The 13,283-nt window shown below is 32.0% G+C and overlaps 1 protein-coding gene across 1 annotated transcript in view; it reads right to left on the reverse strand.

The window, feature by feature from the left end:
* The window catches only part of LOC118181632 (peroxidase-like), a 156,910-nt gene that overhangs the window by 32,323 nt on the left and 111,304 nt on the right, over positions 1–13,283 (reverse strand). Inside the window, exons 6-7 of the mRNA XM_085820535.1 lie at positions 12,249–12,419; positions 1,046–1,213 (exon numbers count right to left, since the gene is read on the reverse strand). Of these exons, the coding sequence (XP_085676661.1) occupies positions 1,046–1,213; positions 12,249–12,419 (339 nt within the window). The remainder of the gene's footprint in view (positions 1–1,045; positions 1,214–12,248; positions 12,420–13,283) is intronic.

Genomic DNA, 13,283 nt, shown 5'->3' on the forward strand with positions numbered 1-13,283 from the left:
TAAACTATAAAGACATATTTTTTGATTGATACAAAACCAGGGGTGCTGATAAGCGCTCCACAATTTTATATACGTCTATTACATTGTTAACAATAGATGATAGCTGCCAAGTAGTTAACCACCTGCTTGCGTAATGAGAGTAGGGGAGAAAAAGTTGACTGCGTGTTAACTTTTTTCCTCTAAAACTATAGAAATAAGAAAAATCGTCTGAAATTTAAGGTGGTATTTTTGACGCTATTTCACTGCATTTGCGCATAAAAATTTAAACTTATTGGCAATTTATACAGTTATATACAAAATATGGCTAACTGTAAAAATTTACAATACTCAATTTATAGTATCAAATTGAATGCTATTTCTTAAATTTTTTCAGACCATATGCATAAAATTAAATTATAATTTAATTTTTATTGGTATAGTCTGAAAACATGGAAAATGGTTTTATCTTTCTCTATAGCAAATTAGGAACAGTTGCCCAAAATTTATTAATTCGATTAAAAATTTAGGAACGCCATAACCATTTTTGCAAGAAAATTACTTCATCGTATGGAACTTTGCAGAAGGCACTTATTTAACAATTTCCATGCTCATAAGATAATTGCTTAATTACTATCTTTCTGCGTTTTGATTACGGACTAAATATTTTTTTTTTTTGTTATAAAATGCAATTTTTTTGTGTGTTTTCATTACGCTGGAATTTGCAAGAAAAATTATATGGGTTTTTATTATAAAAAGCAAGATGCCGAACTTTACTGTTTTAGAGCGGTAACATGCCACCTATTCTTCGCAACATAAGAATTTATGAAAAAAAACTGAATTTTTTTGTTGTGGAATGCTAACATGCCGACTATTCCTTTACCTTTTTTAATACTGAACTATGCAAAAATAGAATGGAATTTGGGTATTTTCACATGGCAACATATAAAGCATTCTTCCACCTCTAGCATACTAGAATTAGCAACAGAATATCTAGAATTTTTGTTATTAACATTTTAAGTTTTCGTAAGTTTTTAGAAATTATAATTAAAAATGGAGAATTACTCACCAAGTCTGCATCCAGGTTGTAAGCCAGCCAAAGATCTAGCGAAATTCATGCATCGGCGGTCAAAGAATTTGTAAAAAGGATCGTCTTGAGGAATGTCAACTGGGTAGCAATTGTAGTGCCTCCTATCCACTGGAGTCTTGCAACATTCGATGCTTCTCTTACGGGTATCTGTGTAAAAGAGTAAGATACTGGCATGTTCAACATTTCAAACAAGTTCTTTATCACAACAACAGTATTATTTTGCCTTCTTGTGAAAAATGTACAGAGAAGACAAATATTCCTATAAATTGTAAGAGATAAGAAGAGATTATTACTTTTAGTAAATCTACTCTTTTATATAAAACAATTTCAGTTCTTTGCCTTCAAATTAACATACTACAAAGTATCCTACCAAGACCGCTTAAACTCTGTACAGGCAGATTCCTTGCTTGGAATGCAAAAAAAAATGTGGAAAGAACTCTGCCTATACGACCCATCGTTTTGGAGATAAATGCGAAAGAAAAATATGACGTCATATCTGGTGAAATGAAAAAAAAAAAAAAAAACATGAGCATCAGTATTTGCATATATTTACATAAGAAGATGTTCAAATTGTTCACCCCGCATATTACTGAGGCAAGCGTGCGCGCGCCGAGAAATTACTGACTGCACACGTTGCGGCAGCGTGGTGTCCACCAAAGTACACGCAGCATGAAGAGGAACAGTTAAGTCACTTTCTGTTGTAACAAGTTCGAATTGAATCTATTGTGAATATGAATTTCGTAATATGTTTATTTGATCTTGTAGCATGCGTGTAGGCTTCTGGCCAGTGGAAAGAAATACCTGCAGTAACAATGTCTCGATAGACCAATTTCTCTAAGATGGTCCCATAGGAAGAAATCAAAAAGTATCAGATCTGGTGATCATGGCAGCTATAAAAATAGACCCCCACGTCCAATCTAATGGCCTGTATACTCCATATCCAGCCAATCATTATAGGAGTGCTGAAATGCGCTGGAGCTCCATTATGCTAGAACCATAGGCCATGTATTGCAAACGAAGGGTAAATCATCTAGGGAATCGGTTAACACATCACGGAGAAATACTAAGTATGAATGTCTCGTGGTTCAGGCAGATCATATAAGCAGACCATATCTACTGCCGTTGGTCCAGTGATGCGATTGTCCTAGTAGGCTGGCCCACACATTTTACATACCAGCAGACTTGATGTCTCTATGGGCGGATAGCATGAGGACTGGAATCTGACAAAATATGGCTATTGTTATTATTGAAGACCCAGTCATGTGCGAAACATGCTTCATTAGTCCATAAGATATGTGCAATGAAAGCATTATTGGCTTCATGTTGTTACAACAGCCATTCAATAAAGCCAGTCGTCCCTGAAAGTCATCTGGATGTAGATTCTGTACGTTTGTGTAGAGAAATGGGTATAGTTAGACTATTCAATTATTGATAACAGGATCTAAGATGAAACTACAGCAATTGAACGATGAGATCACGCATCCGTTTGTGTTTCTAATGAAACTTGAATTCGCATAACTCATCAAAAGCATCTATTTTTGATATTCATATTCAGAATACCTACTTTCTCTTTCTCATTATTTATAAACCATAATTAAACGCTGTACTGCTCGTATGTTCTTTCAGGATACAGCCATTTGTAACCCCCCCAAAAAAAAAACACCATCGAATGTAACATGTCTTTTATTTCTGCAACAACATTAAAGGATTGGTGTACAACATCTTCCATAAAAGTGGTAAGGAACTTGTAACATACATATATCTGTAGTTGTTTGGGAAGTCCGAGACATGCTAAGAATTTTTGAAAATACAAATGATTCCATGCGCCTATAAAGTTAAGAGTGTGTTATAATTTATAGTCACAATTTTGAACAGCTTCTGAAACCAAAATATATTTCGCAAAAGTCTTGTGAGTTACAAAACTTTTTGCTTTCTTACTCGCTGCTGTTTCATTTCTCGTTCACTCTGTGCAATAGCAAAAGAAGCTACTATTTCTGACCCTGCACTGTTATATGATTTTGGTTCAACTTCATGCAACCTATCCCTACCAGAAATTTGTACATGCTTAGCTGGACCACTTTGCATAAAACTTTATTAAATTATATCATACAGTATCATTTATAAGCTTAATTTTAAGTTATAAGTTTCGTGCTGAGCGAAAAGAAAGGAAAAAGTATTCTGCAGTGAGTTACGGAATATATAATGTTAGAAACATGTTTTATTAATTGCAGCAATAAGGAAACATTCAGTAGATTTTCCAATTAGATATACTGTAAATTATTCTACCAGTTATAGGTATCATATATTAGGTCAATTATATATTATCAAAATAAAATGAAAGCATAATTTATAAAGAAATACAAGATATTTATTATTTTTAAATCACTGAGTTTATTAGAATACAAAAAGATAAATCTAAAATATCACATCATCCGAATAGCGGCATTCTGATAACGGCTATTTGTTACGCAGCGTGATTGATAAATTAAAGATCTTATGCAGTGTAGTCCGTTAATATAATAATATGTGCCGTGCTAGAATAATGTAATACAACACAATTAAATGGCCCACAAATTTGAAATATTCCCCAACAAATATTCTAGAATTAACTCTACAGTTCTGGAATTTTCCGCAAAAGTACTCGTACAGCTCTTCTCAGTATGACAGAGCACAGTCAGTAGTTATCGCTTGAAACTATCAAGAGCGTTAAACACAACGCAATGCAAAGCGCACGTAGCTCGCATGGAGATCTCTCAGTACTCTGAACTAAAAAACGGACGCTTTCTCCGGTCTTGTATATGTTTTACCCCGGCCGTCAAAAAATGTTCAGTACCTTTCATTTCTCGAAATTACTGGAAGGTACATATGGTTAAAGTTACATATAAGAGGCGGATACGGTTGAAGTTACATATAGGAATCAATTACAGTTATTCCAATTCTTAACAAAACTTTTACTTATTATGAAGGAAGTGTTATGTCTTATCCACGTATACTTTTCCACAATACAAAACTTAGGTCAGTCCGGCTACTGTGCATCTACTAAAATACTGCAAATTATATAATTTATCATACGAGTTTTGCCATTAGTGATTACTATGAGTGGCCTTCCACTCACTATTTGTGGAAGTTTATCTAACTTTAAATTATTAATTTTAGTCCTTTTCACTATCTTCGCGCATTACCGTGGCAGATGCTGACTTTCATTCACGTGTCTGAATCTTTAACAACGCAGCCTGCTTTACATCCTTCAGTCCGAAAGTATTTGATGTCCGAAAGTACTTTATAGCTTTTAATTTATATCGACGATGCTTCAAAATCCAAAGTTACTATGTTAATTTAAATTTATATCGATGATTCTTCGAAGTCAAGTTATTATGTCCACGAACAAGGAAAGTTACTCTAGCTAGTGGGGGTGTGAAGCCATCACATTTAGGTTAAACGCATTGAGCATTACACCCAGCTCGACTTTCGTATTAGTGCTCTAGTGTACATCTCAATTGTCAGTTACACATGTATAACTGCACCTCAACTAAAATTTATAAGCAATGTCATCATTAATAGTTTAGAGAGAATTCATGCGTTTCATCGCGTGTGTATTTGAGTAATTTATTTCATAATCCAGTGAAGTGAAACGCTAATCATACTCCACTAAGTTATTTTCTTGTGGGAAAGAAATTATCCATAATGCCCTAATTCATGCAAGAAAACAACAAAAATAGAAATAGAATAACGGGACCATTCCGCTGATTCAATATCCTGAACATCAGATAATAAAATGAAGAATGTTATATTCATTTCTTTCGTTTTAAGGGATAAAAATTGCGATTCAACACATGACAACATTATACAAACATTTATACAACTAATAAAACATTTTAGAATAGAATTTCATTACAAAAATGCTCCTGATAATATTAGTGACTATTACAAGAGTTACAAATTTTGAATAAAAAAAATTTAATATATTGTGCGACGAAACATAATAAAGAGTTCTAAGAGAACCAAGTAATAAGTCATATAAATTTTATGTAGGTAGAAGAAGGCAAGAGATTCAAACACTTGGGCTTCCATTAGCTGCAATAAATAAAATGAAAGTATATCACAAAAGAAAGTACAGATCCCAATGACCCTTAGATCTCTTTGATGTGTAACTGAGCTTTAAAAAGCGCACATTATATGGAATCAGTAATAATTATAACTTCGATACAAAGCGAGAGATGCCAATAAAATCTAGTCAATTCTGGAATAATAAAAACATATAAAAGGAGTGCTGGTTAAAAAATTAGTTGGTGCTAAACTGATGAGTCAATTAATACATAAGATTAACAACAAAGACTGGGTCAGTCTTCTCTTTCTTTGTTTTTCGGTATGACCCTGAACAGACAAAAAAAATTAAAATTGGCTTTTATAAAAGAAAAAGAATTCATTTCATTGGGGGTAAAGAATGACAAATTAGAAACTTTTCAAAACATTAAGTAAAAATTCCAAAAGGACACACTTTTCTAGTAAGGAATTTTACCCAGTAGAAGATTTCTGTAATTGATGATGCAATAATTTTTGTAGATAAATGTTATGTGCCAAGACTGGATGGCACCTATCCAAAACAAATAGCTTCAAACAAGTTTGCAGAAGACTGAAAGATCAAGGTTGCGGTTTGCAAAAGAGATTAAATTTCTACGCCCTATTCCAAATTCGAGCATCAAATGTTATCTATTAGACAATGTAATAGCATGATCATTTTTATAGGGTTTGGTGTTTTTGGTAGCATAAACTAGGTCTGACTACTGCCAGAGAATACACAAACTGATTTAACGCGAAGCTGGGTCAAACTTCTTACCGGAGTAACAATTCGAATATCTGCAGCTACACGCAACGTCGAAGAATTACAACCTTATCAGAGATAGCGAAACCTGCTAACGTTGCCTTGAGAGGCAGAAACAAGCTCTGTCTTGCAATCTGAAAAATCTCAGCTTAAATACGTTTTAAACTATAAAGTAACTAGTTATACAAAATAATAATAATTCTACAGTTTCATAATCTGAGCGTCTACTGAATCAAACTACTTTTGAGTTTCTTATTAATACTTTATATAGCTTTTGATTTGATTGAAGGGCGGCTTGAGCGTAGCATTGCGTAAGTTTTTATTTCTCGTTTGAGAACTTGCACTCATGTTAACTAGTGATAATTATAAGCATCAAATACTTTTCCAATTACTTCATGGGCTTCATAGTTAATCATTGTTTAGTAGAGTATTAAATTTCATGCTTTAAAAGAAAATAAATTGTTGGAGAAACATTTTGCCTTCATAAATTACGAAACAATGAACCTTTTGCTACATATTAACTAATGACAGATTTCATGTGAAATTTTATAGCGCAGTTATTTATCGTGTAATATTTATCTCGTTCAGCCCAAAACGAACTGCTCTAATTCTTTAAAGATTATTTTCCTTCCATAATCTTCTTTGTTTTGTTTCCTTTTTTCAACATTTTCCCTGTGTAACCTCTCTGTTTCTGGACTCTCAAAGTATTAAACAAATATGGCTATTAGCATGGGCAGTTTTTTTAAAAAATTCAAATGGGTTTGCTTCCTGGTTTTTTATTGTCCATAGTAGAACAAAACAAACATTGTTGCCAAATTCGATCTTTTAAAAACACTTCGACACCCTTTTCTTTGGCCAACAAGTACAGTGGGCGCAATCACTTCGCAGTGTACGTGGTCAAACTTCAAACAAAGCCTGTGATCACATCTGATGCCACGGGCAACAATGTTTCCTTGTTTCAGTCGACAACGAAATTAGAAAGTGGAACGAACTGCATGAAAAGAATCTTCATTTCTTTTGACGCCAGAGGCAGCTTTTGGTGAAAGTGCAACCGTTTTTCCAGGCTTAGGGGCATTCGATACTCATCTCACTGTTTCTTCCCAGTTTTCTTTTATCTTTGTTTTAATGACTTCTTTGCTGTTGGACGCTGCTGATCGTTAAGGTAAGAAATAAAATGAGAATTCTTGTAAGTTATTTCGGTCAAAGTTCCTTCCCTGTACGTGATTTACTGCCACGTTATGACTAGGAATGCTATCGCGTAAAATTACAGCATTACAAAAGCTATTAAAAGCGTTGGACTTACGAATAAAATAATACAATTTGTAATTTGGGTGATGATCTGTGGAATGTATTTAAAATTCAAGAGCTCATGTCACATAAAAGTTTCTTCCGGTGTTTTAAAACTATAAAATGCTCTGTATCAATTAAAATGTATATGAATAGTAACGACAGTACTAAAATTGTAACAGCAAATCTATGCATCATGCCATTGTCCACATTAAACTGGTGACGACCTATCCAAAGCTACTATTCAGCGAAACTTTTAAGGCACCACACACAGATTCACAAGATGCTTGATTAAAATTATTTAATTAAGTTTATCTCTTAAAATTATTTTACTTATAATAATATTTTTAAAGCTACGTTTTATTGTGTTGAAAAAATATGCTTATCTTGTAATAGTTATTCAGTAAAGGATATTCATCTCAATACTATTTTATAACTCCTTTTACTAAGAATTAGCTATAACTATATACATCCCCGATCAGCCACAATATATTTTTACGCAATCGTATTTTACACAGATTTAAAATATGACGAAGACAAAAGCTGAAGTTTTTTTGGGAGAAAGAAAATTTCACCTAGTTAAATGTTGAAATAAGAGACAGAAACAAAAGTAAAAATTTGCATAAATTTGATAGAAATTTGAGTCATATTATCACTATTAAACAAACTGAAGCTAGGTTCTTTGATAATATTATAATAATTTTTTTTATGTCAGTCCTTATTTTTGTTATTCATACATCGGGTTCTTCTTGCTAATAGATTTTTATTTATATGCAAAAAATAGGAACTAATTTTAATCGTTATCTGTATTAAATCAAAACTCAGCTAAAACTGAATCAAAAGTAGCCGTTCCAGGAGCATGCGTTCAGTAAACAGAGGTATCCAAAACACAGCATTGATATGGCAGAAAATCTTCACAGAATTTCCTTTGCAGTTGATCTAAGTGCTAATGAAATAGCGGCTTTTTGCATCTTGCGCAACAAGAAGATTATTACCTCTACCAACATGCTTGTGCTATGGGATTGCCGATGTAGGAAGCAACACAGAGATGAAAAACAAAACTTTTTATGAAAGAAGAATATGTTAAAGTATTTTTAAGAATGCTTACGGGATGATATTTTTATCACAAAAAGATATATTATTGTCTACCTTGTACAACTCATATTTAATATTATAGTGGTCATGATTCATATTAAAAATGTAATTGATACAGGAATATATATTTTCGTTCTTAAAACTTTGGGAGTATCAAATGTGCAAACAATGATGTACGACAAATATGCAGAATAGTAAATGTGTTTTTTTAAGTATTAAGTTAGAAACAGAAGCAATTGTGCACCATTTAAAAAGGAAAAAAAATAAAAGCAATATTTACTCTACAAGATGCTAAAGCCTTCTACTTTATCATAGTTTTAAATCAGAAATTAAATCTGGTAAATTTTTGTTTTATACAATATTTCAAGAATAGGTATATTCTGTAGAGCACTAAGAAAAGGTTTAAAAAACATCAGCGAAATGTAAGAAAAAGTACACCAAAAAAGGTAATGTTAAGAAAGAGCCAAAAAATAAGTAGCAATATGAAAACTTCAGATTATAATCTAATACATTGAAAAAGAGCTTAAAATTAACTATTAAAATTACGTTTAAAACCGAGAAGTATAAAAATTATCAAGTGTTTTATTTCTCTTCTTAATCAAATATAATATAAATTACTGCGAACTCAGTGCAAGTAAATATTTACGGTTCGATAAAATTTAAACTCACTCCGAAAAGGATTTCTAATTTAAAAGTTTCGGTGCTTCTTAACGCTGTTTTTTAAAGAAAAACGGTATAAATATAAAAATATCGAAATATTAAAAAACGCTACATTAAAGTTTTCAATATAATTAAAAGACAAAGCTACAAAAAAGATTGCAATCTACACATTTTTAGAAAGTTTCACCATCATCATCCAGGTTTGATCAGCATGAGTGCAAAATATAGTTTTAGAAATAACAGTGTTAAAAACTTTGCAATAGATATATTGTATCAACATAAAACACAGATGTTAGTTATCAGACTTAGTGTGAAGTAACACTTTGTTGCAAAATGTTATTAAGAGAGTAATCTTTTACTTGATGCACTTACTTGCTGACGCACGAAATATATTCATAACATGGAAGATAAATAAAAGGACGTATCCACTGTTGATTAAGAATAGCAAAAGATATGGTGCTCCTGATATTTATTTCTATAATAAAAGGATTTTATCCCAAATAGAAAACAATAACTCTCCTTTAAGATTTAAAATAAAGTAAACTAAGAAAGCGTAATATTTTAAGTTGATTTTTGAAGCAGAAGTTTGCAGAATTAACAATGTTTCTCTAGTAGTTAAATATATTAGATGCAGTAAATATTTTAAAGAACTGAGTTCGAAAAGCCTTCGCTTTCTCTTTGTTTTAATACACATATTATGGTTACAGATGTGGTATTAAGGATCATTACATAGAATAACAAGTTTCCAGTTAATTGCTTTTAACGTGTAAAGTAGGTATTTTCTTTTTTATTGAAAATGGGTAATTTAATATGTGGGTCAACTGACACATCTCTGAAGGGTTCCTTTTCATCAGTAGAAAACGGAAGTAAAAAATGGAAGACTAATTTGACTATTTTAAGCAAAACTATCCTGTTTGACTTATTTTTGTTTTGAAGAAGAATTGGTCTTTAACACGACAGAGAAAAGTTTTTGTCATATTTACGTACACAACGTTTTTGAGAAAAGCGATCATCAGCTTTATTTTCTTAATTGTTGGTTGTGAACATATACCGTATTTTACGGACCGCATTTTTTTCTTCAAAAATTGCCACTAAATTTCAGGTGCGTCTTACACTCGAAATTAATATAAAAATGTCCAGTGTTTGACTTAAAATTCACGCCAGTCTTAGAAATGGCCATATATTCGATGCTGCCGGAAACCTATCTGTATCTAGTAACATTGAATTCAGCTGGCAGCAACTAGCAACATTGTCTCTCTCCCGCTCCGCCATCACAAACATTGTCTAGCCTATGATGCGTCATTGCAGTCTACGGTACCAGTGAACTTGAATTGAAAGTGATTTGTGTTATCGCTTACATTACAATATTTTTCTTCGTAGTTAGTTTCACAATGGGAAAACGTAAAAGGTATTCATACGATGCGCGCTATAAATTGAAAGTAATAGCATATGCAGAAGAACATGGAAACAGTGTAGCGGAGTGGCATTTCGGCCCTTTATCAAAAGAAAAAAACATTCACGATTGCCGGGCTAATGAAGAAGAGCTGAAAAAAATGAGGAATATTAAATGGGCAAATAAAGAGAACAGAATGCAAAATGGCGAAAACTAGAAGTTGATGTATTGAAATGGACAACTTAAAAAAGGACACCTTCAAAATGGCATTGGAATTAATGCAAAAATGATTTAAATACACTTTCGTAAGTTAGCGCTACACTGGGACTTAACAGATTTTAAGGGTGGAGTTGGTTGGTGTCGCAGGTTTATGAAGCGTCATGGATTTAGCATGCGAACCAAAACCAAAATATCTCAGAAAATTCCACAAGAGCATGAAGAGAAAATATTAATTTTCTATCGCTTTATTATTCAATGCCGAAAAAAAACCATTGTGGAACTAAGCTAGATAGCGAATATGGACGAAACTCCTCTAACATTTGATGTGCCGAGTAACAGAATTATTGTCATGAAAGGTGATAAAACTGTAACTATAGAAACGAGTGGACATGAAAAAATGAACTACATTGTTGTCCTTTCATGTTGTGCTGACGACGCTAAACTTAATCCAGTGATCATTTTCAAGCTCAAAACAATACCAAAACCATCTGAAATTGTTGTTCACGTACATGACAAGGGTTGTGTGTATGAGGTTGGTATGAAATTATGGATTAACAGGGTGTGGGAGAGAAGGAAAGGTGCTTTATTGAAGAATAGTTCTCTTCTTGTGCTAAATCAGTTTAGTAGCCATTTGAAAACTTCTGTAAAAGAGAAACTGAGACAGGGAAATACAGAGCTTTCTGTTATTCCGGGAGGACGTACTTCACAACTGCAAGCTCTTGATGTCTTGATAAATAAATCATTTAAAGTGTATATGAGAGAAGAATGGAACAAATACATGATGGGTGAAACCCATCATGAATTGACGCAGAATTGAGCTTTAAAACGACTTTAAAACAATCGAAATAAGTGTATCAATGGATAAAATAGTCGTGGTCTAGAGTGAGAGAAGATATTATTAATTTCTTTAAGAAGTGCGGCATAAATAACACTCTCGGGGGCAGTGAAGACCATCTTATTTATGAAGATGACAACGATGACGATAAAGAGGAAGAAGAAAGTTCAGTATCATTTTCAAGGATATTTAAAGGTCAGTTTGGTTTCATAAACTAAGAATTTTTTTAGTCTGACTTTGCAATCTAGTAATAAAAATGGTAAAAATGTTTTTTTTAATTGCTTAATTTAAGGTGCATCCTATAGTTCGTAAAATGTGGTATTTCCAAAATTTCTTAAAATAAGGGTATAGAGTTTTATGAAAGCAGATAGCTCTTTTTTTAATTATGAATGTAATTAAAGAATGGATGTTCTTTAAAAATTAAATCTCGCATTTTTACTTTATTCATTTTATTCTCTGACTAGTTCAAAATAATTTCATGCCTGTACATGTAAACGTCATGTACAATTGTGAATACTTTAACCAAAAACAATGTGAACTTTGATAATCTTTGTGTATTTCTGTACATATAAATAGTGTAAATAGGCAATGAAATGCTTAAAATAGCAGATGCATCAAGAGTGTTCTAACTCTCTCCATCCTGTGAACCACAACAACGATCTTTGCTGAGATTCTACGATTGGTAAGATAATGCATTAACTACAAGAGAATAATTTGCGTATTACCCTAGAATAAATTATTAATCTCGTCTAATTAAATACCATTATAATGGCAAATAATTAGTCTTGATATGAATTTCCTCTGTTTTTATATTGCTTCATGTGTGTATTAAATGTGTGCATTTTGTATTTCCATTTTTTTTTTTGCTTACCAAGGGATGGTGCTGCTCTGGTTAGATCATGATCCAACATTTGTCCCCATGCGGCGATCATGTTGCATATTCCATAGTCATGTTCGCTTACGTCGTGGTGCATTACCAGGCTTACAACACGAGGACTAGGGAGCGGTGAACCATCGAAGGACCTTCTAGGTATTGATATACCTAAAAAAAAAAAAGAAAAGAAAAGTAACGAAAACGTTAGTAAAGTTAATAAGAATTAATAAAATCTCGAAAATTAAACGCTTCCATCTAACGGTCTATAATATAAATGATTTTATTTAGCAAAAACATAAAAATTATTTACATGAATTGAAAAGAATATGATCGTTAGTTTGAATACTAAGAAAAATTCAGATTGCGTATATATGAAAGCATGCACGCATAAGCAGAACTCCTCAGAAATGGATTCAAGCTGTACGAGTTCTAAGTACACGAATTGCTTAGTCTTTCTTTTCTATAGAATTTAATTAAATGTATTGTTTCATTTAATTAAAGTAAACTCAAATTAACTAATATTTATTATATTATTAAATTTATTATTTTAGCATTTTCTTGAATAACTAATGTCTTAGTTTAATATTATTGGAATAGATAGAATTTTCGTTCCAAGGAAATAAAATTAAAATTTATTTTCATTAACTTTCTTGTTTTCTAGTAGAATAAAATAAGAAATAATATTGTACACATAGGTTTAAAATTTATGCAAAATAATTTTTGTGCTTTATTTAACTTGATGTGAAAAAACTGTTTTATGTTTAACCAAGTAAAATATAACGATATTTTTTAATTCTATCGATAAAAGTGCATTTTGCTTCGAAAAAAATAAAATTCATATATTTGAAACCGGTGTTACCTTCCCTGAAGTACAATATAATAAAACGAAAAATAAATTCTCTTACTTGCACTACCAAATATTCATAGAAAGACTATAGAAGTCAAACTATAAAAAAAAAATCCTGTTTTAGATGTGTCGAAAATTCGGATGATGTGTGATCGTCTTAATTTGAATGTTCGAAGTTCTACTGT

The sequence above is a fragment of the Stegodyphus dumicola genome, chromosome 7 (genome assembly GCF_044657685.1).
Source record: "Stegodyphus dumicola isolate Sdum_Otavi_A_Nest chromosome 7, ASM4465768v1".
NCBI lineage: Eukaryota > Metazoa > Arthropoda > Arachnida > Araneae > Eresidae > Stegodyphus > Stegodyphus dumicola.